Source organism: Hyaena hyaena, unplaced genomic scaffold (genome assembly GCF_003009895.1).
Source record: "Hyaena hyaena isolate Hyena2069 unplaced genomic scaffold, ASM300989v1 scaffold_144, whole genome shotgun sequence".
NCBI lineage: Eukaryota > Metazoa > Chordata > Mammalia > Carnivora > Hyaenidae > Hyaena > Hyaena hyaena.
In genome coordinates this window covers 3,272,231-3,293,275 of record NW_024080776.1, presented here as the reverse complement: position 1 = coordinate 3,293,275, position 21,045 = coordinate 3,272,231, and the positions used below count along the sequence as shown (strand labels likewise).

At 37.6% G+C, this 21,045-nt stretch overlaps 1 protein-coding gene across 1 annotated transcript in view; it reads left to right on the top strand.

The window, feature by feature from the left end:
* The window catches only part of ZSWIM5 (zinc finger SWIM-type containing 5), a 66,689-nt gene extending 46,745 nt beyond the window's left edge, over positions 1-19,944 (top strand). The window contains exons 11-13 of the mRNA XM_039238630.1: positions 17,207-17,370; positions 17,854-17,935; positions 18,665-19,944. Coding sequence (XP_039094561.1) covers positions 17,207-17,370; positions 17,854-17,935; positions 18,665-19,527 — 1,109 coding nt within the window. The 3' untranslated portion in view covers positions 19,528-19,944. The remainder of the gene's footprint in view (positions 1-17,206; positions 17,371-17,853; positions 17,936-18,664) is intronic.
* Positions 19,945-21,045: the final 1,101 nt, after the last annotated feature.

Here is a 21,045-nt window from a genome sequence, read left to right as displayed (position 1 = left end):
TACAAATTGATGTATAGATTCAGTACAATTCCATTCAAAACCTCAACAAGCTTTGGGATATAAATTGATTATCTGATTCTAACATTTGTATGAAAATGCAAAGAACCTACGGTAGCCAAAAACAACTTTGCCAAAGAAAAACAAGTGGTAAGACTAACACTACCCAATTTCAAGACATTATAAAGCTATAGTATCCAGTATAGGATTATTGGTATTAAGATAAACAAACAGATCAATGAAAAAGAATAGTCCCAAGTATACTTCTATGTATGTGGTCAGTTTATTTCAATAAAGGGCAAAGCCTATTCAGTTGAGAAAAAGGATGGTCTTTTCAACAAATGTTACAACATACAGAAAAGCTAATTTATGAGGTATTGATGACCTAGATTTAAAAGCCAAAACTATAAAACTTTTAAAAGAAAGCATTAGAAAAATCATTTTTATTATATATATATATATATTTTTTTAATTTCTAGGAGAGAGAGAGAGAGAGACAGCGTGAGCAGGGGAGGGTCAGAGAGAGAGGGAGACACAGACTCTGAAACAGGCTCCAGGCTCTGAGCTGGCAGTCAGCACAGAGCCTGACGCGGGGCTCGAACCCACGAACCGCGAGATCATGACCTAAGCGAAAGTTGGACGCTTAACCGACTAAGCCACCCAGGTGCCCCCATTTTTATTTTATATGAAGCAAAGATTTTGTAGATATAACATTAAGAGTACAATCCATAAAAGAAAAAATTGATAAATTGTTCTTACCAAAATTAAGAACTTTTGCTTTATGAAGTCTCTGTTGAGAATGGAAAGACAAGCAACAGATTGGGAGAAATATTTGCAAATCACATATCTCATAAAGGATTTGCATCTGGAATGTGTAAAGAACTCTCAAAACTCAGTAAGAAAATGAACAATATATTTTTTTAAATGAGCAAAGCCATGAAGAGACACTTCATCAAAAAAGGTATTCTGATGGACAGTAACCACATGAAAAAAATGTTCCATATCGTTCATCCTTAGGGAAATACAATAGAATCACAATAAGAAAATGGCTGAAGTTAAAAAAAAAAAAAAAAAACATACCAAGGATGTGGAGCAAGTGGAGCTTTCATACACTATAAGCAGGAACATAAGTGGCAAGACCACTTTGAGAAACCATTTTACAATTTCTTAAAAAGTTGAATAGACACCTACACATATGATCCAGCCGTTGCACTCCTAGGTATTACCCAAAAGGAAAGTATATATCTCTAAAAAATCTTCAGCATGAATGTTCATACCAGCTTTGTTTTTAATACCAGCAACTGGAAACAATCCAAACATCTATCCATATGTGAAGGGAAAAACAAACTGTGATATAACCATACAGTGGAATACTATTCAATAATGAAAAGGAATGAACTATTGATACACACTACAACATGGATGAATCTAAAAATAATTATTGCTAAATGAAATAAACCAGACCAAAGGAAAAACTGTGTATCATATTATTCCATTTATATAAAGTTCTAGAAAATGCACACTATCACTATAGTGACAGAAAGATCAACAGTCTCCTGGGAATGGGAGCTGGGGCAAGCTATGATGGAAGGGGAAGAAGGGATTACCAGGGGTCAAAAGGAAACTTTGGAAGTGATGTATATGTTCATAATCTTGATTGGTGGTGATAGTTTCTTGGAGGTATACATATGTCAAAATTTATCAAATTTTACATTTTAAAATATGCACTAATTATTGTATGTTAGTTATACCTCAATTTTAAAGCTGTAAATGTATAGATAAGTAATGATGGCAACTGATTATAACCCATTGAATAAAATAGATATCCATGAGTTTTATATGGTATAAACAAATAAATGAATAGAGTGGAATGCCAACTGGTGATTATGGAAGGAATGATGAAATGAGAATATAACATTTGAGGGGAAAAAAGAGAGTATTTATTTGGCAACCATATAATACTTATTCAGCCTAGAAACATCAATGGACACTAAAACTAATGGGTGAACATTTGATAAGGGATATTTACATAGTCTCAAATTATCTTTCCACAAAATACTTGGCAATCACAAAGAGAAAATATGTAACTTTACATTAGAGAAACTTGGCAGACATCACTTTAATCAAATGATCACAGTTAACACCATCAGAAATGGGTTAAGTCAGATTTATATATATCACCTGTTAGGAAGCTATAAGAACTTGAGGAAACATCAGGCATACCCAGATAGAAGGCCATACTTAGCAAAATAACTAGTCTAATCGACAGTGTGTAAAGATCATGAATGTCAAGGGAAGACTGAGTAATTTTCCCAAAATGACGAAGACTAAAGAGACATGACAAATTAAATATGACATATGATCTTGTATGAAATCTGTTTGCTATAAAGTACTTTTCTGGAACAATTAGTGAAACTTGAATAGGATCTGTGGTAGACAGTAGTAATATAACAATATTAATTTCCTTATTTTGATGGTTGTATTGTGGGTATGTAGAAAAGTGTCCTTGTTTGCCAGAAGTGTAGACTACAGTGTTCAGGAGTGATGGGCTGTCAAGTCACATACTTACTTTTGAATGCTTCAAGGGTAAGAAAAGATTTCTCTGTACTATTCTTGAAACATTTCTGTAATTTTGAAATTATTTCAAAATAAAACAAAACATTTTGATAAAACATTGTGTTTGCAAAGATGTGGAGTGAGAGTATAGATTGGCAATTTGGCATATCTGTGAAAATTACAGTGCACATATCCTTCAACCCAGCAATTTCATTTCCAGGATTTTATCTTACAGATGTTATTTGTACAAATGTAAAATTATGTTTGTACTAGGTTTTTCAGTCCAACATTGTGATTGCAAAATATTTGAAACATTCTAAGTACTCATCAATAGGAGACTATGTCCAAAAAATCTTATGTGGAATTCCAGAATCTGAAAAGCTTTGTAAATGCAAACTTTTTTTAAGTTTCACAGCAAAACCTGACCCTGACTGACATTAGGCATTGGTCTCAGCATTCTTAGTCACATACATCTTTGCTGTTCACTGATACTGTGTAGCCTTCTTAGTTTATGTTATTTTCTCCATTTGAGTTTAATTGTCCTGTAAAAATGTCCAGAAAATTGAAGATAAGAATAAGAAGAAATGGAAGCATCTATCATTTTTAGTAGCATAGAAAATATAGGTAGTGTAGAAACTTGATCCAGGTATGTCTGTGAGGCATCTTACTAAAGAATAGGGTGTGGCAATTAACATGACATATGACTTGAAAAAAAGACAAAGTGTTGAAGTTTTACCAGAACAACAATGACCAGAACTAATGAAGAATAGAATATTTTTCAGAGGGCAAAAAATGAAGATGTTGACATGAGCATGATTGAATAGTTTCAACAATGAAGCAATGTGACTATGCCACTGAATGGTTTTTGATCATGAAACAAGCTAGAATATGCCATGAATATCACCTGAACATATTTAAGGTGAGTATAAAATACCAGAATTGATTGCAGAAAGTTAAGAAGCATCATGGTATAAAATATCTGAATACCTATGATGAAGAAACTTCTACTTATCATGAAGTAGATGAAAATTATATTGACAGATTTGTTAAGATACTTTTAATGGATGAAATTAAGTGAAAACCTTAGTCCTAAATGTGTGTACAGTGCTGATTAAACAACTCTGTTCTGGTCTCTATTCTTAAAAAAAAGTAACAATAATTAATGAGCAAACGAGATTTTAAGAACTTTAAACACAGATTGACAGTTCTGGGATGTCCCAATGCAGCAGACAGATAAAGTTAGAAAAAGCCAACATCTAAGATGTTTCAGAAGTTGTTCACAATTTGTTAGTGTGTAAACAAAAAATATTTGAATAAGTATTCAAAGAAATATTTTTCTAACTGACTCAATAATCTGTACCAATGATATGAACTCATTGCATACAAACTGGAATGGAAGAAAACCATATTAATTATACTGTTCCTGGACCACTGTTCTACATATACCCCTCCTGAACTTCTTGTGACCAAGAAATTTTACTCCTAAATGAAGAGCAAATATAATTTATTTTTTAATTTTTATACTCTATACTTGGCAGCAGCTAACATCCAATACTTCCTAAAAAAGTTATTGTGAAAGTTTGATCAAGCCTCCCTTAATGATGCCATTTACACAGTTGCTGGTGCTTGGAATGATTGATAAATATTCAGCAGAGACTTTGGCTTACAACAATGTTTGAAAGTAAACCTGTAGGTAAAGACTTTGAAGGATTTTGTATCACTACTGAAAAGATAGATAGTCTTACTACTTACCTAAAATTTTATTGACCAAAAGTCTAAATAAGTCAGAGCCTTGCTACTCAAAGTGTGGTCAGTGGACAAGCAGCATCAACATCACCTGGAAGCTTGTTAGAAATACAAATTCCTAGACCCACTGAATTAGAATCTCTGTGGGTGTAGCCCAAGAATCTATATTTTAAACAAATTCTCGAGATGACTTTTATGTTCACTAAGGTTGTAAAGCATTGAAGTGGAGCAATCTGATATAAAAAAAAAAAAAAGGTACTGAATATGTTATGTACCTGTTGTACATTCCTTGCAAGATAGAAAAATTGCTAAAATGGTGTAACCCAAATAAGCATGAAGACTAGTAGTGATGACAGTGGTGAAATACAACAGATGGAAAAAATCTCCATAGACAATATGGGGGAAATGCATGAGCACTTAATTGGTCTTGAATAACATGTATTTATCAGTGAAGAGGTTATGGCTCTTTGCTTAATTGAAGACACTGCTTATCTAGAAAACCATATTAATGAGTTATGTTACCCTAGAACTACACATTTTTAAAGGTCATCTATTGTAGTGTTAAAGAATCCCATTCCTGCCCCATCGTTAAAATTCAATTCTAATCATTGGTGACAATAATAGCAAACCTGATGAAACCTTTGTCCAACATCCTCAAGAAACCAGATATAGCAAATATCCTCTGCATGCATATGTAGAGATATTTAGCTTGGTTTTATGTTTTATTGAATGGTTTCTTAGAAATAAAGAGTACCAAGTATTTATAGTCTATATCACCCTATTTCATTGCTGTATTGATAAATTATAATACTGATTTTGCTCTTCATTCCAACAAGTGTGAATATTTATTAATTCACTACAAACAGTAATGTGTTTAATTATGGGATCTTGCCCCAAGCCCACTGCAATAGTATGTATAGTGCATGCATAAATTATCTCTCTGTAACTTAAAAAAAAATCTGAATTCCAAAACACATTCAAAACCAAGGATTTTGAATATGGAGTTGTGGATCTATACATCCATATATGGAATACTATGCAGCCATTTTAAAAAAAGAAGAAGCTCTTTATGTACTGATATGGAAGAATCTCCAAGATATGCTGATATGTGGGGAGAAAATAACATGCAAGTAATATGCAAATACTAGGCTACTCTTTAAGAGTTTTTGTTTTTGTTTTTAAGGAGAGGAACTACATAATGTATTTCTTTATTATCCATAGAATATCCTGTTAGGTAATTCTAAAATTGCTAATAATGATTGCATATAGATTAGAAGTGGGTGAATGAGGGTCAGGGGTAACGAGAGAAAGAACTTTTAATTATTTACCTTTTTGTATCTTTTCAATATTAAACCATGTGAATACTTCCAAAATTTTAAATTATAAATGTAATTGAAACTGCTCAAATTGAAATGCAGAGAGAAAAAAATGAATGGTGGGGAGGTACCTAAAACAGAATATCTGAGAACTGTGGGACAATTAGAAAAGATATCTAACATGTACATGATGGGAATACCAGAAGGACAAGAAAGAAAGGAGCAGAAGAAATATTTGAAGTAATAATGGCTGACAGTTTTCCAAAATTAGTGACAGACACCAGAATGCAGATCGAGGAAGCTCAGGGAAGACCAAGAAGTATGAACACCAAAAAATTTTCTCCTAAACATGTATTCAAACTGCAGAATACCAGAGACAGAGAAATTTTGAAAGAAACCAAACAACAAAACCAGACCTTACCTATTGAGAAACAAGGATAAAAATTACATCACTTTCACAAACCATGCAAGCAAGAGACAGTGAAGTGAAATATGTAAAATATTGAAAGAAAAAAATCACCAACCTAGAATTTGGTATCCAAATAAATTATCCTCCAAAAGTAGAGAAAAAATACTTTCTCAGACAAAAACTGAGGGAATTTATTGCCAATAAACCTGCTTTGCAAGAAGCCCTTCAGAGAAAAGGAAAAATGTATAGATGTGAAACTCAGATCTACATAAAGAAAGGAAGAGTGTTAGAGAAGGAATAAATGAAGGTAAAATAAAACCTTTGGTTTTTTTAAATTCTCAATTGAATTAATAGATAACTGCTTGTTTAAAATAATAGCAGGGGTGCCTGGCTTGCTCAGTCAGTAGAGTATGTAACTCTTGATCTCAGGGTTGTAAGATCAAACCCAACATTGGGTATAGATATTATTTAAAAATAAAATATTTTAAAAATTTTTTAAATAATAATAGCAATGTATAGTAGCAATATATTGGGTGATTATAGCTTAAAGTTAAGTGAAATGAATGACAGCAATGATATTACAGAAGGAAAGGAAAAAGTGTGAATACTATTATAAGGCATCTTATGAAGTGGTATAGTTATTTGAAAATGAACTTAGATTCGTTGTAAAAGTATACTGCAATTCTAGGGTAAACACTAAAGTAATTTTTAAGAGAAGCATAATTAATAAGAGAGAAAGGAAAATTAAATCATAAAAAATGCTCAGTGTAACCAGAGATGGCCAAAAAGGGGGAAGATTTTTTTTAAATAGAAACAAGTGTAATAAAGAGAAAATAGTTACAAATATGGTAGATATTAATTCAACTATATCACTAATCACTTTAAATGTTAATGGTCTAAATATGCCAATCAAAAGGCAGAGACTGACAGAGTGAATTTGAAACAAAAATACCAAAGGCCTAAGTATATATTGTCTAAAGAAACCCAGTTTAAGTATAAAGACAGAGATGGGAGTAAAAGTAAAGGGATAGACCAATGACCTAAATATAAGAGCTAAAGCCATAAACTTCCTAGAAGAAAATGTAGGGATAAATCTTTATGACCTTGACTTGTCAACGGGTTCTTAGATATGACACCAAAAGCATGAACTACAAAAGAAAAACAATAAATTGGACCTCATCAAAATTAAAAGCTTTTGGAGTTGCATGGCTGGGTTAGTCAGTGGAGCATGTTATTCTTGATCTTGGGGTTGTAACCTTAAGTCCCATATTGTGTATAGAGATTACTTAAAAATAAAATCGTTTTTAAAAAATTAAAAGCTTTTGTTCGTCCAAGAATACTGTTAAGAAAGTTAAAAAGACAACCTATAGGATGGAATATTTGTAAATCATACATCTGATAAGGGCTTAATATACAAATATATAAAGAACTACAACTCAACAACAAAAAGACCAACAACCCAATTTAAAAATGGGCAAAAAACTTGAAGAGATATTTCTCCAAAGAACATATATAAGAATTAAACTCATGAAGGGGCTCCTGGGTGGCTTAGTCGGTAAGCGTCTGACTTTCGCTTAGGTCATGATCTCGCGGGTTGTGGGTTCGAGCCCCGTGTCGGGCTCTGTGCTGACTGCCAGCTCAGAGCCTGGAGCCTGTTTCAGAGTCTGTGACTCCCTCTCTCTCTGACCCTCCCCTGCTCACGCTGTCTCTCTCTCTCTCCCTCCTAGAAATAAATAAAACATTAAAAATTTAAAAAAAAATTAAACTCATGAAAAGATACTCAACATCATTAATCATCAGTCATTAAAGAAATGCAAATCAAAACCACAATGAGATACCACCTCATACCCACTAGAATGCTATTATAAAAAGTAATAAAACAAGTGTTGGCAAGGATGCGGAGAAATTGGAATGTTGTACATTGCTGGTGGGAATGTAAAGTGGTACAGCTGCTGTGGAAAATAGTTTGATCCTGAAAATTTTACCTTTTTTTTTTTTTTTAATGTGAGCTCTACACCCAGTGTAGGGCCCAAACTCACAACCCCAAAATCAAGAGTCACATACTCCACCTGAGCTGGCCATGACCCCTGTTCCTAAAAAATTTAAATAGAACTACCATACAACTCAGCTATTCCACTCCTAGGTATATACCCAAAAAAATAGGAAAGAGAAATGGGGCACCTGGGTGTTTCAGTCAGTTAAGCTTCTGACTCTTGATTTCATCTCAGGTCATGATCTCAAAGTTCTTAAGATCAAACCCCACATTGGACTCTGTGCTGACAGTGTGGAGCCTGCTTGGGATTCTCTCTCTGTCTCTCTCTGCCCCTCCCCTGTTTGCTCTGTATCAAAATAAATATTAAAAGGAAGGAAGGGAGGGAGGGAGGGAGGAAGGAAGAAAAGAAAAAGAACTGAAGGAAGGAAGAGAGAGAAGGAAGGAAGGAAGGAAACAAAGAGAAAGAAAGAAAGAAAGAAAGAAAGAAAGAAAGAAAGAAAGAAAGAAAGAAAGAAAGAAAGAAAGAAAGAAAGAAAAGAGAAAAAAAAGAAATGAAACGAAAGAGGAACATAATGTTCACTGCAGCATTATTCATAATAGCAAAATGTTGGAAGCAACCCAAGTGCCTGACAACATGAATCAGTAAACAAATGCGGTATATACATACAATGGAATATTATTAAGTCATAAAAAGAAATGGCATTCTGATATATGCTGGGGGAACCTTGAAGACATGCTAAGTGAAATAATCCAGATACAAAAGGATAAATATTGTATGATTACATTTATGTGAAATATCTATAATAGGCAAATTAATAAAGACAGTAGGCTCAAGGCTACCAGGAGCTGAAAGGTAAAATTATTGCTTAATAGGCACATAGCCTCTGTTTGGGGTGATTAAAAAGTTTTATAAGTAATGATAATATTTACACAGCATTTTGAATGTAATTAGCATATATAGCACATATATATAAAAGTGTGTTATTTTAATAATTTATAAAATTATTATATATATCTATACATATATACCACAAATTGGATGGATAGATAGATAAATGAACTGATAAAGAATCAGTGCTAGAACAAGCAAATAGACCCTGAATACAGACACTGAACAGCACTGGGCTTCATTATTTCCCCAGTACTTAAATGACTTTAGGGAGTCATTTAACTTGTCTATCACTGAGGTTATATGTTTTACCTTCCCAAATATTTTCTACTAAAAACAGAAACCAGGGCTTTAAAACAAAAAAACAAAGAGGTGTTGTCAACACTCTGGCCCTCACTTTCTACACCCCATAGCCTCACTGCCAGACTAGTTGCACTGAAAGCAGGAAGAGTCTGGAAAAGATACTCTCCCAGGAAAGCATGCATAGTAGAAATGTTAAACATAGTTCTAAAATAAATAAATAAAAATATTTCTTAAAAACAGATTTCTTCAACAACAACAAAATATGGAGAAAGGTATACCATGCTAACACAAATCAAAAGAAAGCTGGAGTGCCTATATAAATTTTAGACAAAACAAGCTTCAAAACATGGAAAATTACAGGGATAAAGAGAGGCATTCCACAGTGATAAAAGGGATCAGTTCACCAAGAAGACATAAGAATCCTTAATATATATGTACTTAGCAACAGAACATCAAAATATGTGGGGCAAAAACTGATAGAACAAGAAGAAATAGACAAATCCACTATTACAGTTTGAGAACTCAACATACTTCTATCAGTAATTGACAAATCCAGTAGGCAGGAAATCAGTAAGGATATGATTTTCTTGAACTGAATAGCAATATCAATGAACAGGATCCAATTAACATTTATATAATATTTCATCAAACAACAACAAAATGTATATTCTCAAACTCACATGGAACATTCACCAAGATAGACCACATTCTGAACCGTAAAACACACCTAAGTAATTTAATAAAAGAAATCATACAAAGTATACTCTCAGATCACAGTAGAAATGAACTAGAAATCAGTGACATAAGGATAACTGGAAAATCCCAAAATACATAGAGATTAAACAACATACCTCTAAGCTGCACATAGGTCAAAGAAGAAATTTCGAGAATTTTTTAAATATTTTGAACTAAATGAAAGTTAAAATACAAATGATAGAAATGTGTGAGATGCAGCAAAGGCAGTGCTTGGAGGGTAATTTATAGTATTAAATGCATATGTTAGAAAAGAAAGAAAAAAATTTAAAGGCAACAGCCACTGAAGGTTCTGCCTACTTTTTTTTTTTTTTTAAGTCTTTATTTTGAGAGAAAGCGAGTGCAAGCAAGGGAGGGGTAGAGTGGAGAGAGAGAGAATCCCAAGCAGGCTTCGTGCTGCCTGATCCCGTGATCTGTGAGATCATGACTTGAGCCAAAATCAAGAGTCAGAGACCTAAACAACTGAGCCACACAGGCACCACAGAAAAGAAAGAAAATTTAAAATCAATAATCTATGACCTCACACCTCTTAGAATGGTTATTATCAGAAAACAAGAGATAACAAATGCTGGCAAGGATGTGCAGAAAAAGGTACCCTCATGCAGTATTGGCAGATATGCAGATTGGCACAGCTACTTTGGAAGACAGTGTGGAGCTTTCTCAAATATTTAAAGCAGAGGGGCACCTGGGTGGCTCGGTTAAGCATCCAACTTTGGCTCAGGTCATGAGCCTCGCAGTCCATGGGTTCGGGCCCCAAGTCAGGCTCTGTGCTGACAGCTCAGATTCTCGAGCCTACTCCAGATTCTATGTCTCCCTCACGCTCTGTGCCTCCTCTGCTTGCACCCTGCCTCTCAAAAATAAATAATAAACATTTTTAAAATTATTTTTCATTTTAAAATAGAACCATCATATGTGGTCCAGCAATCCTACTTCGAAGTATATATGGAAATGTAACCACTATATCAAATAGTTATCTTCACACTTGTATTTACTGCATTGCAGCATTATTCACAGTAGCCACGATTTGGAAACAAACTTAAGTGTCCACCAATGGATAAATAAAGAATGTATAGTATACAGAGAGAGGGTGGGGGGAGAGGGAGAGAGAGGGAGGAATATTATTCAGCCATAAAAAAGGAAGAAAATCCAGCCACTTATAACAACATGGATGAACCTTGAGGGCATCATACATAGTGAAAACTAAACACGATGCCCTCAAGGTTCACCCATGCTGTTATGTCAGAAAAAGACAAATATGATCACACTTATATGTGGAATCTAGAAGTGCCAAATTCATAGGAACAGAGAGTAGATTGGTGGGTGCCAGAGCCTGACAGGTGGGAGAAATTGCAAGATCATGATCAAATGGTACATATTTTCTGTTACAATTAAATAAGTTCTTGGAATATGACATACAGCATGGTGACCGTAACTAACAATACTGTGTTCTATAGCTGAAATCTGCTAAGAGAATAGACCTTAAATGTTCTACACACACACACACACACACACACACACACACACACACACACACACAGAGGTAATGAATGTTAATTAACCTAATCATGGTAATCATTTGCAATATGTTTATGAAATCACACTGTATACCTTAAACTTACACAACGTTATATGTCAATTATATCTCAAGCTGAAGGGGAAATAAAATCAGTAATCTAAGCATACACTTTAGCAAGCTGAAGAAAGAAGAACAATAGTAAAGGTAGCAGAAGAAAATAAATAATAAAATTACAGAAAAAAAATCCTTGAAATTGAAAATAAGAAAAAAATAGAGAAAACGAAAGCAAACAGTGCTTCTTTGAATAGATCCATAAAATTGCTCACTCTCTCAAAAAAAAAATAAACCTTTAAAAAAAGTTTTTAAAAAGGGAGGGTGGGCCCCTGAGTGGCTCAATCAGTTGAGTGTTTGACTTTTGATTTTGGCTTAGGTCATGATCTCACGGTTCAGAAGTTTGAGCCCTGCATAAGGCTCTATGCTGACAGTGCAGACCCTACTTGGAATTCTCTGTCTCTCTCTCCCTATCTCTCTCTCTTCCCCCTCTGTCTCTTTTTCTGTCTCCTTTTCTCTCACCCCTTTCCTGCTCACACACTTTCTCTCTGTCTCTCTCTCTCAAAAATAAATAACATTGAAAATTTTTTAATTTTTTAAAATGTTTTTAATGTTTTATTTATTTTTGAGAGAGAGAGACAGAGTATAAGCAGGGGAGGGGAAAGAGAGAGGGAGACACAGAATCTGAAGCAGTCTCCAGGCTCTGAGCTGTCAGCACAGAGCCCGGTGCGGGGCTCAAACTCATGAACTGTGAGATCATGACCTGAGCATAAGTTGGATTCTTCACCGACTGAGCCACCCAGGTGCCCCTTTTTTAATTTCTAATAAAATAAAAATATCAATAAAATTGATCCAGCTTCTAGCCAGGCTAACCAAGAAAAAAAGATAAAATATAAATTACTAATATCATAAATGATACAGGAGTCCCCTGGACACGAAAAAGATGATAAAGGAAAATCGTGAAATTGTATTTCTGCAAATTTGTTATCTTCAATGATGAAATGGACCAATTCCTTGAAAAACACAATCTACCAAAACTCACATATGGAGAAATAAATGATCTAAATAGGCATGTATCTGTTAAAGAAATTGCATCAGTAATCTTTCAGACAGAAAGCACTTAGCCCAGATGATTTCACTTGTGAGTTATATCAAATATTTAAGGAATAAATGATACAAATTCTCTACACTCTGTTCTAGAAAATAGAAGCAGAGAGAACACCTCCTAACTCATCTTATGAGGCCAGCACTACTCTAATACCAAAACCAGATAAAGACAAGAAAGGAAAACTTCAGATTAATATCACTCATGAATATAAGTACCAAAATCCTCAACAAAGTATTAGCAAATTGAATCCAATGAAGTATAAAAAAAGTATATACCATTAAAAGTGGGATATAGTCCAGATATGCAGGCTGATTCAGCACTTGAAAGTCAATTAATGTAACCCATCACATCCACAGACTAAAGAAAAAAGATTATAGGATTTTATCAATAGATGCAAGAAAAATATATGACAAAATCCAACACCTGTTCATGACAAAAACAACAACTCAGCAAACCAGGAATAGAAGAGGGTGCCTCACTGACTCAGTCAGTGGAGCATGCAACTCATGATCTCAGGGTTGTGAGTTCCAGCCCCATGGTTGGGCATGGAACCCACTTAAAATAAAAATTTTAAAAACTGGAGCGCCTGGATAGCTCAGTTGGTTGAGCGTCTAACTTCAGCTCAGGTCATGATCTTTCAGTTCGTGAGCTCGAGCCCCACAATGGGCTCTGTGCTGACAGCTCAGAGCCTGGAGCCTGCTTCAGATTCGGTGTCTCCCTCTCCCTGCCCGCCCCCCCCACTCTGTCTTGCTCTCTCAAAAATAAGTAAACATTTAAAATTTTTTTAATTAAAAAATAGAAAATTATTTAAAATTTAAAAAGAAAAAGAACCAACTTAAATTTATAAAGAATATCTACAGGGCACCTGGGTGTTTCAGTCAGTTAAGTGTCTGACTCTTGATTTCAGCTCAGGTCATGATCTCACAGTTGGTGTAGTCAAGCCCTGCATCGGGCTTCTTACTGACAGTGTGGAGCCTGCTTGGGATTCTCTTTCCCTCTCTCTCTGCCCTTCACCTACTCGCTTTCTCTCTCTCCCAAAATAAATAAACATTAAGACATTAATAAATAAATAAAAATAAAAACAATATATTTTTACATTAGCACTCCTCCAAAAGTACTTAGTAAATCAAACAAAATATGTGTAAGATCTATACAAGGAAAACTATAAAACTTTAATGAAAGAAACCAAAGATCTAAATAAATAGATATTCCACATCTATAGATAGGAAGATTCCATATTATTATTATGTTAGTTCTTCTTAGGTTGATCTATAGATTCAATACAATCCCAACCAAAATCCCAGCAAGTTACTTTGTGGTGTTGAAAAACTCTTTCTAAAATTTATATGGAAAGCTAAAGACATAGTATAGCCAACACAGTACTGAAGAACAAAGCTGGAGAACTAACACTACCCAACCTCAAGGCTTACTATAAACTATAGTAATCAAGACAGTACGGAATTGGCAAAAGAGTAGACAGCTAGATGAATGGAACAGAATAGAGAGTTCAAAAATAAACTCATACAAATATAGTAAACTGATCTTTGACAAAGGAGCAAAAGATAGTCCTTTCAACAGATGGGACTGGAAAAACTGCCTCCACCTGCAGAAAAAAAAATATAGGCACTGACCTTACTTTACACCTTTCATAAAAATTAAAATAGATCAAAGGCATAAAGGTAATACATAAAATTATAAACCTTCTAGAAGATAACATAGGAGAAATTCTAGGGACCTTGGATTTGGCAATGACTTTTTAGATACAATACCAAAAATATAATGCATGAAAGAAAAAATCAATAAGTAGGACTTAATTAAAAGGAAGAACTTCTGGGACACCTGGGTGGCTCAGTCGGTTAAGCATGTGACTTTGGCTGAGGTCATGATCTCACGGTTCGTGAGTTCAAGCCCAGTGCCGGGTTCTGTGCTGACAACTCAGAACTTGGAGCCTGCTTTGGATTCTGTATCTCCCTCTCTCTCTGCCCCTCCCCTACTCTCTCCTCTCTCCTCTCTCTCTCTCTCTCTCTCTCTCTCTCTCTCTCTCTTTCAAAAATAAGTACCCACTGAAACCTATGTAATAAAAAAAGAACTTCTGCTCAGTGATTAACACTGTTACAAAACTGAAAAGACAAGTCACAGACTGGGAGACAATATTTGTAAAACATTTATCTGATAAAAAAAACTTGTATCCCAGGGGCACCTGGGTGGCTCAGTCAGTTGAGTGTCCGACTCTTGATTTCAGCTCAGAACATGATCTCATAATTGCGAGATCAAGCCCCATGTGAAGCTCAGTGCTGAACATGGAGCCTGCTTGGGAATCTCTCTCCCTTTCTCTCTGCCTCTCCCCCACTCGCAATTCCCCTACTCTCTCTCTTTCTCTCTCAAAATAAATAAATAAATATTTACAAAAAGAACTTGTATCCCAGACACACACATCACTCTTAAAACTCAATAATAAGACAAACAACTGAATTTAAAAATGGGCAAAAGACTGAGCTGCCTGGGTGGCTCAGTCAGTTAAGTGTACAACTTCAGCTCAGGTAATGATTTCATCTCCAGAGCAGCTTCTCTGCCCTTCCCCAGCTTCTCTTCTGTCTCTCAAAAATAAACATTAAAAAATAAAAGCACTTTAAAAAAAAAAAATGGGCAAAAGACCTGAACAGATGCCTCACTAAAGAAGATATGGAGATGACAGGCATGTGAAAAGATGTTCAGTATTATATGCCATTAGGAAAATGAAAATTAAAACAAAAAGGAGATACCACTACATACCTATTAGAATGGCTAAAATCCAAGACATTGACAATACCAAATACTGGTAAGGATGTGGAGCAACAAGGAACTCTCGTTACTTGTGGGAATGCAAAAGGTGCAGCCATTTTGGAAGACAGTTTGACTTTTTTTTACAAAGCTAAATATAGCCTTACCATCTGATCCAGCAGTCATGCTCCTGGATATTTTACCAAATGAATTGAAAACTTATGTCCACACAAAAACTTGCATGCAAATGTTTATAGCAGCTTTATTTGTGCCAAAAACAGGAAGCAACCAAGATGTCCTTCAAAAGGTGAATAGATAGATATACATCTCATACAATGCAATATTTACCAACAAAAGAAGTGAGCTTTCAAGACACAGAAAGACATGGAGGAACCTTAAGTGTGTATTGGTTGGTGGAAGCCAGTCTAGAAGGTTATGTACTGTGATTCCAAGTGTATGAGATTGTGGAAAAGGTAAAATTGTAGAAACCAAAAAAAAAAAAAAAAAAAAGGAACAGTATTCTCAGGGGGAATGAGGAGAAGGATGAAATAGTGGAGCATAGGAGATTGTTAGAGCAATGAATCTATTCTGTACAGTAATGATGGGCCCATGATACCATGCCTTTGTTAAAACCCAGAGAACTGTATAACACAGTGGAGCCTAATATATACTATGGTCTTCAAATAATAAAATATGTCAATGTTGGTTCATCAAATGTACCACACTAATGTAAGACATTAATAATAGGGGAAACTGAATGTGGGGACAGATTATATAAGAACTGTACTGTACTATCTGCTCAATTTTCTGTAAACCTAAAACTGCCTAAACATGAAGTCTGTTAATTTTAAAAATTGCTTTTAAAGATGACAGAAGAAGAAAGGTACTCCCTCCCATAATTCTGACATCAAAAGATAACTATTACTAAGACATTGGTATAAATATTCCTGGAGATTTTCTAATTGTGTATATGCACACACACATGCTGTACACACATGCACACACACACTGCTACTTACCTTTTTTTTTTCTTTTACAAAAGTAGGATCATAGAATATTAACTATATACAAGTTGCTTACAGTTCTCACCACAACCTTAAAGGCTGTTGTTTCTGTTTTATGCATAAAGTAACTGAGCTAGTAAATGGCTGAACTAGGTTCAATTCCCAATGTATATCATTCCAAAGCCTATATGCTCTTACTGCTACACCTCTTTGTCAAACATAAGACCTACTTTTTGTTCTATGTTTACTTCACATTTTACCCCTTCATAAGATAACACCAATCTTTCATATACTGTACTACCCTCATACAGTGACTTTCACTTCATATGGTATACATGCCCTTCCTGTGGTATATTTCTTAAGTCTGTGCACTAGTACTTGCCTGCTAAATAGAAAGTGGTGGCCCAGCTCCTTTTTGCTCCAGGAAGCTGCTGTGGGAAGCAAACAACGGGACTAGCATACTTTTTTGACAATAATATGGCTTCCTATCTGCTATATAAGCAGCTCTCAAAAGTCAAGTGTTCATAAAAATTATTTCTGAGACCTAAGGAGACTGAGGGGGAAAGGTGAGGAGTAGAGGCAGATGAAAAGGTAGAGAAGTGAATTCATGCAGGGGCATGGTGAAGGAAGCAGTCTCCAGTAGGTTTAGTGGAGACATAGCATGTCTACCCAAAAGACACAGTAGTATTCAGAAGCATTCAGTGGATTGATAGCAGCCAGTTCAGCCAGCACCCATGTGATCAGTGGACTGTTCAGGGAGGCTTTAAAGAAGACTTGTCATTGTCTCATTTCTTGGCACCTATAGGGGACACTCTGAGGCTCCGAACAATTCTGGATGCAATACAGAAGCACATCCATTCTTCCTCCCTCATCTTCAAACTGGCCCAAGACGCATTCAAGATTGCTACTCCCACGGACAGTAGTACTGACAGCACTCTGCTCAACGTGGCTTTGGAGCTGGGGTTACAGGTATGGAGGAGAAGTGGGTCATCCTCGCTTTAGGCTTCTGGCCTAGTGATAATTGGTAAAGATAAGATCCCAGAGGCACTGGGCACAGGCCAAGTCTGGTTCTTTCTGTGTCCCCAGAGCACAACTTCTAAGCTAGGCCTCTAGGTGAAGACTCTAAAGTGGGCTCCATTTTGAAGTTGAGGCCAGAAGCAATGTAACTTTAGGCTCCATAGGGTCCCTATCTTCTCCCCACCCCCTCTTTATCCCTCCAAGTCAAATCAAGCAAGGTATGATAATAAGGACTTTATTTGTTATGGGTCATCAGAGAAGACTTCTATCTGATTGGTGGGAGGAGTGGGGCAGAAATTAAACCTGTCTACTTATCAGAAGAGAGATGGCTATTTAAAGTGCTAATAAATACTTGTTGCATCAGTTAATGGCAAGGGGCTGTAGAGGGCCTAACAGTTAAGCTTAGCCCACTAGATAGGCCTCTTTTTTGCCCAGGTGATGAGGATGACCTTATCAACTCTTAACTGGAGGCGCCGGGAGATGGTGCGGTGGTTGGTGACATGTGCTACAGAAGTGGGTGAGTCTCCCACATCCCTCTACCCCCAGGGGAAAGGAGTTCCTAGGCCCTACTCTTGGAACAAGACAGCAAATCCTTAGAGTTCTCATACTGCTATTACTAATGGCCTGGGAAAGGATGGGGCTGGTGGTAGGAAAGATGGCCTTTGTTTAGCTAGCCCAATCTCTGCCTTCACTGCTTAGACATACCCTGATGTCAGCAGTACCTTGACCCTCTGATTAAAGACATGTATGAGAGATTGAATTTTCAGCCACTTATGCAAGTGCACCCTTAGGCAGTAGTTGGCCCAGTGGTTTGGTCCCAGTCCCTGTCAATGCCTCTGAAAAACCCCAGACAACTTGGAGGCTCAGGACCCCATTTAGAGCCCAGTGTCCCAGCTTAAGACTCTACCCTGAGAAGCCCCACTACAGCTAGAACCCCCAGGCAGATCTGCAACCCCTTCCTTGGGGCAGGTTGATGACAGGTTCTGTTGCTCCATCCTTGTGAGGTGATAAGAGCACCTGCAGACATCTTCAACCCTCTGACTTGGGGAAGGAAGGGATGGGAAGATTCCCCAAACAGGGTCTGGCCATCCGGGATGCTCCCTAGTTTACCTCAGATCATCTCAAGTCTACTGAGGAAAAGGGAGAACTCATCTCTGCAGGCCAAGTTCTGACCCCAAATGGTAATCTGGGCAGACCTGGATCGAGACCTGGATGGCCACTGCTGAGCTCAGGCTCTCCCTGACAGGTGTGCGGGCCCTGGTGAGCATTTTGCAGAGCTGGTACACACTCTTCACTCCCACCGAGGCTACTAGCATTGTGGCTGCCACAGCTGTATCTCACACCACTATCCTGCGCCTCAGTCTTGACTATCCACAGCGGGAGGAGCTAGCTAGCTGTGCTCGCACACTGGCTCTACAGTGTGCCATGAAGGATCCACAGAGCTGTGCCCTGTCAGCCCTTACACTCTGTGAGAAAGACCACATTGCCTTTGAGGCAGCCTACCAGATCGCCATTGATGCTGCCACTGGTGGCATGACACATTCACAACTGTTCACCATTGCCCGCTACATGGAGCTCCGTGGCTACCCGCTACGTGCCTTCAAGTTGGCCTCGCTGGCCATGAGCCATCTCAACCTGGCGTACAACCAGGATACCCATCCAGCCATCAATGATGTGCTCTGGGCATGTGCCCTCAGCCACTCTCTGGGCAAGAATGAACTGGCGGCCCTCATTCCCCTCGTGGTGAAAAGTGTGCACTGTGCCACAGTGCTTTCAGACATCTTGCGGCGCTGCACAGTGACTGCACCTGGCCTGGCTGGTATCCCAGGCCGCCGCAGCTCTGGAAAGCTCATGTCCACTGACAAAGCTCCACTGCGCCAGCTGCTGGACGCCACCATCAATGCCTATATCAACACTACACACTCACGCCTGACACACATCAGCCCTCGCCACTATGGAGAGTTCATTGAGTTTCTGAGCAAGGCTCGGGAGACCTTCCTGCTGCCCCAGGATGGCCACCTGCAATTTGCCCAATTCATCGACAACCTCAAACAAATCTACAAAGGCAAGAAGAAGCTGATGCTGCTGGTACGAGAGCGCTTTGGCTGAGAAAGCAGACTCAATCACTGCCAGGGCAGCCTGGGCTCCCAGGTACCACAGGTCAGGCCAAGGACACCAAAACATTTGTCCACCCTGAGAGGACTCTGAGCACCTGTGGCTGAAGCCAAAGGACCACAGGGCTAAGCATGGGAGAGTCCAACTCTAGCCAATATGCCTTCCTTGGCAAGGTTCTCACTACAGCCCACTGTTCCTGAAGGAACTGGGCCCTGCAGATCGATCAGAAACCCCACAACATGCCACCTCACGCCCCTATATCCTGCGTGTCCTGGGCATTGGCCCACTCTCCCTTGGCAAACACAGAACACTGTTCCGTCTCAGGGATTGCTTAACCAGAGAAACAGAAGCATTTATGGTACTGTAAATACTATAGTATATGTGTTGCCAATTACATTGTAAAGTTGTAACTATTTATAATTCTGGTTCTAATTGGATGGGTACTTGAAGTAGCTGTGGGTGGGAAGATAGGCTTGTTTTCTGAGGAGACTCAACCATTTCTCAGGTTTCCCTTGCAGAGTATATACTGTTTGCAGTGGAAGGGTAGGGGTGGCAGGGAGAACAATGGACAGTTATAATAAATCCCAGGTCCAGTCTATGCAGAAACCCCAGCCTACAGACTTGGGCCATCTATAGCCCAGTGGTGGAAGAAGGCCAGGGCCAGGGCCAGGACTGGACTTAGACTCTTGCTTCATGAAGCCCTGAGGACAGTGAAGCTCTTGCCCCTGCTACACACAGCCTCTCTAGGAGCCTGCTGAGCTCCTGAGAAATAAGTATAGGGTGAGGGTGAAGGTCTGGGAGGCCACTGAGCTCATACTCATATTTACCTACTCTGGTCACCTTTGTGTTAGTTATCTGGTTTTATCTCTAGTTACATGTATGTATGTATCTGTATGGCTAAGTACATGTGTCTGTGTGCATGGATAGATCTGTGCATACATGTCTGTGCATGTGTGTGTGTCAGTTGTTTGTGTACATGTGAGTACATGTCTATATGCTAGACTGTGCGTTTCTGTGTGAGGGTATGCATATTTGTCAACATGTAAGAATACATACCTGTGTGTTCATGTTTGTCAGTGCACATTTAGTGGGAGGTGCATACACTGATGCATGTGTAAAAACATGTTTGTATGCTTGCTCTCCATTGGTCTGTCTTTATATGTGTAACTATGTATATTTTTATATGCAAGTATGTCTGTGAATTATGTTTGAGGATCTGCATGAATGTGTCCCATTTCTTTTTGCCAGATCTCTCTTCCCCATTCCTCTTCATCTCTCCAACCAGCTAAACACATTCTTCATCTCTTTGCCTCCCTTACTCACCATTCTCTCACCCAACAAGCTTCTAAGCACTAGTCTCCCTCTACCCTAAGAATGGCTCTTTTAGCTCCAGTTCTCTTCTTGCCCTATACTTGCTTTCTTCCCTTGCCTTTCTACCTCAAGCTTCCTCTGCCTGCCCATTGGTCACTGTTTTGGAGGCTGGGGCTGGAATGCATTTGGCCTTTTCTGAGT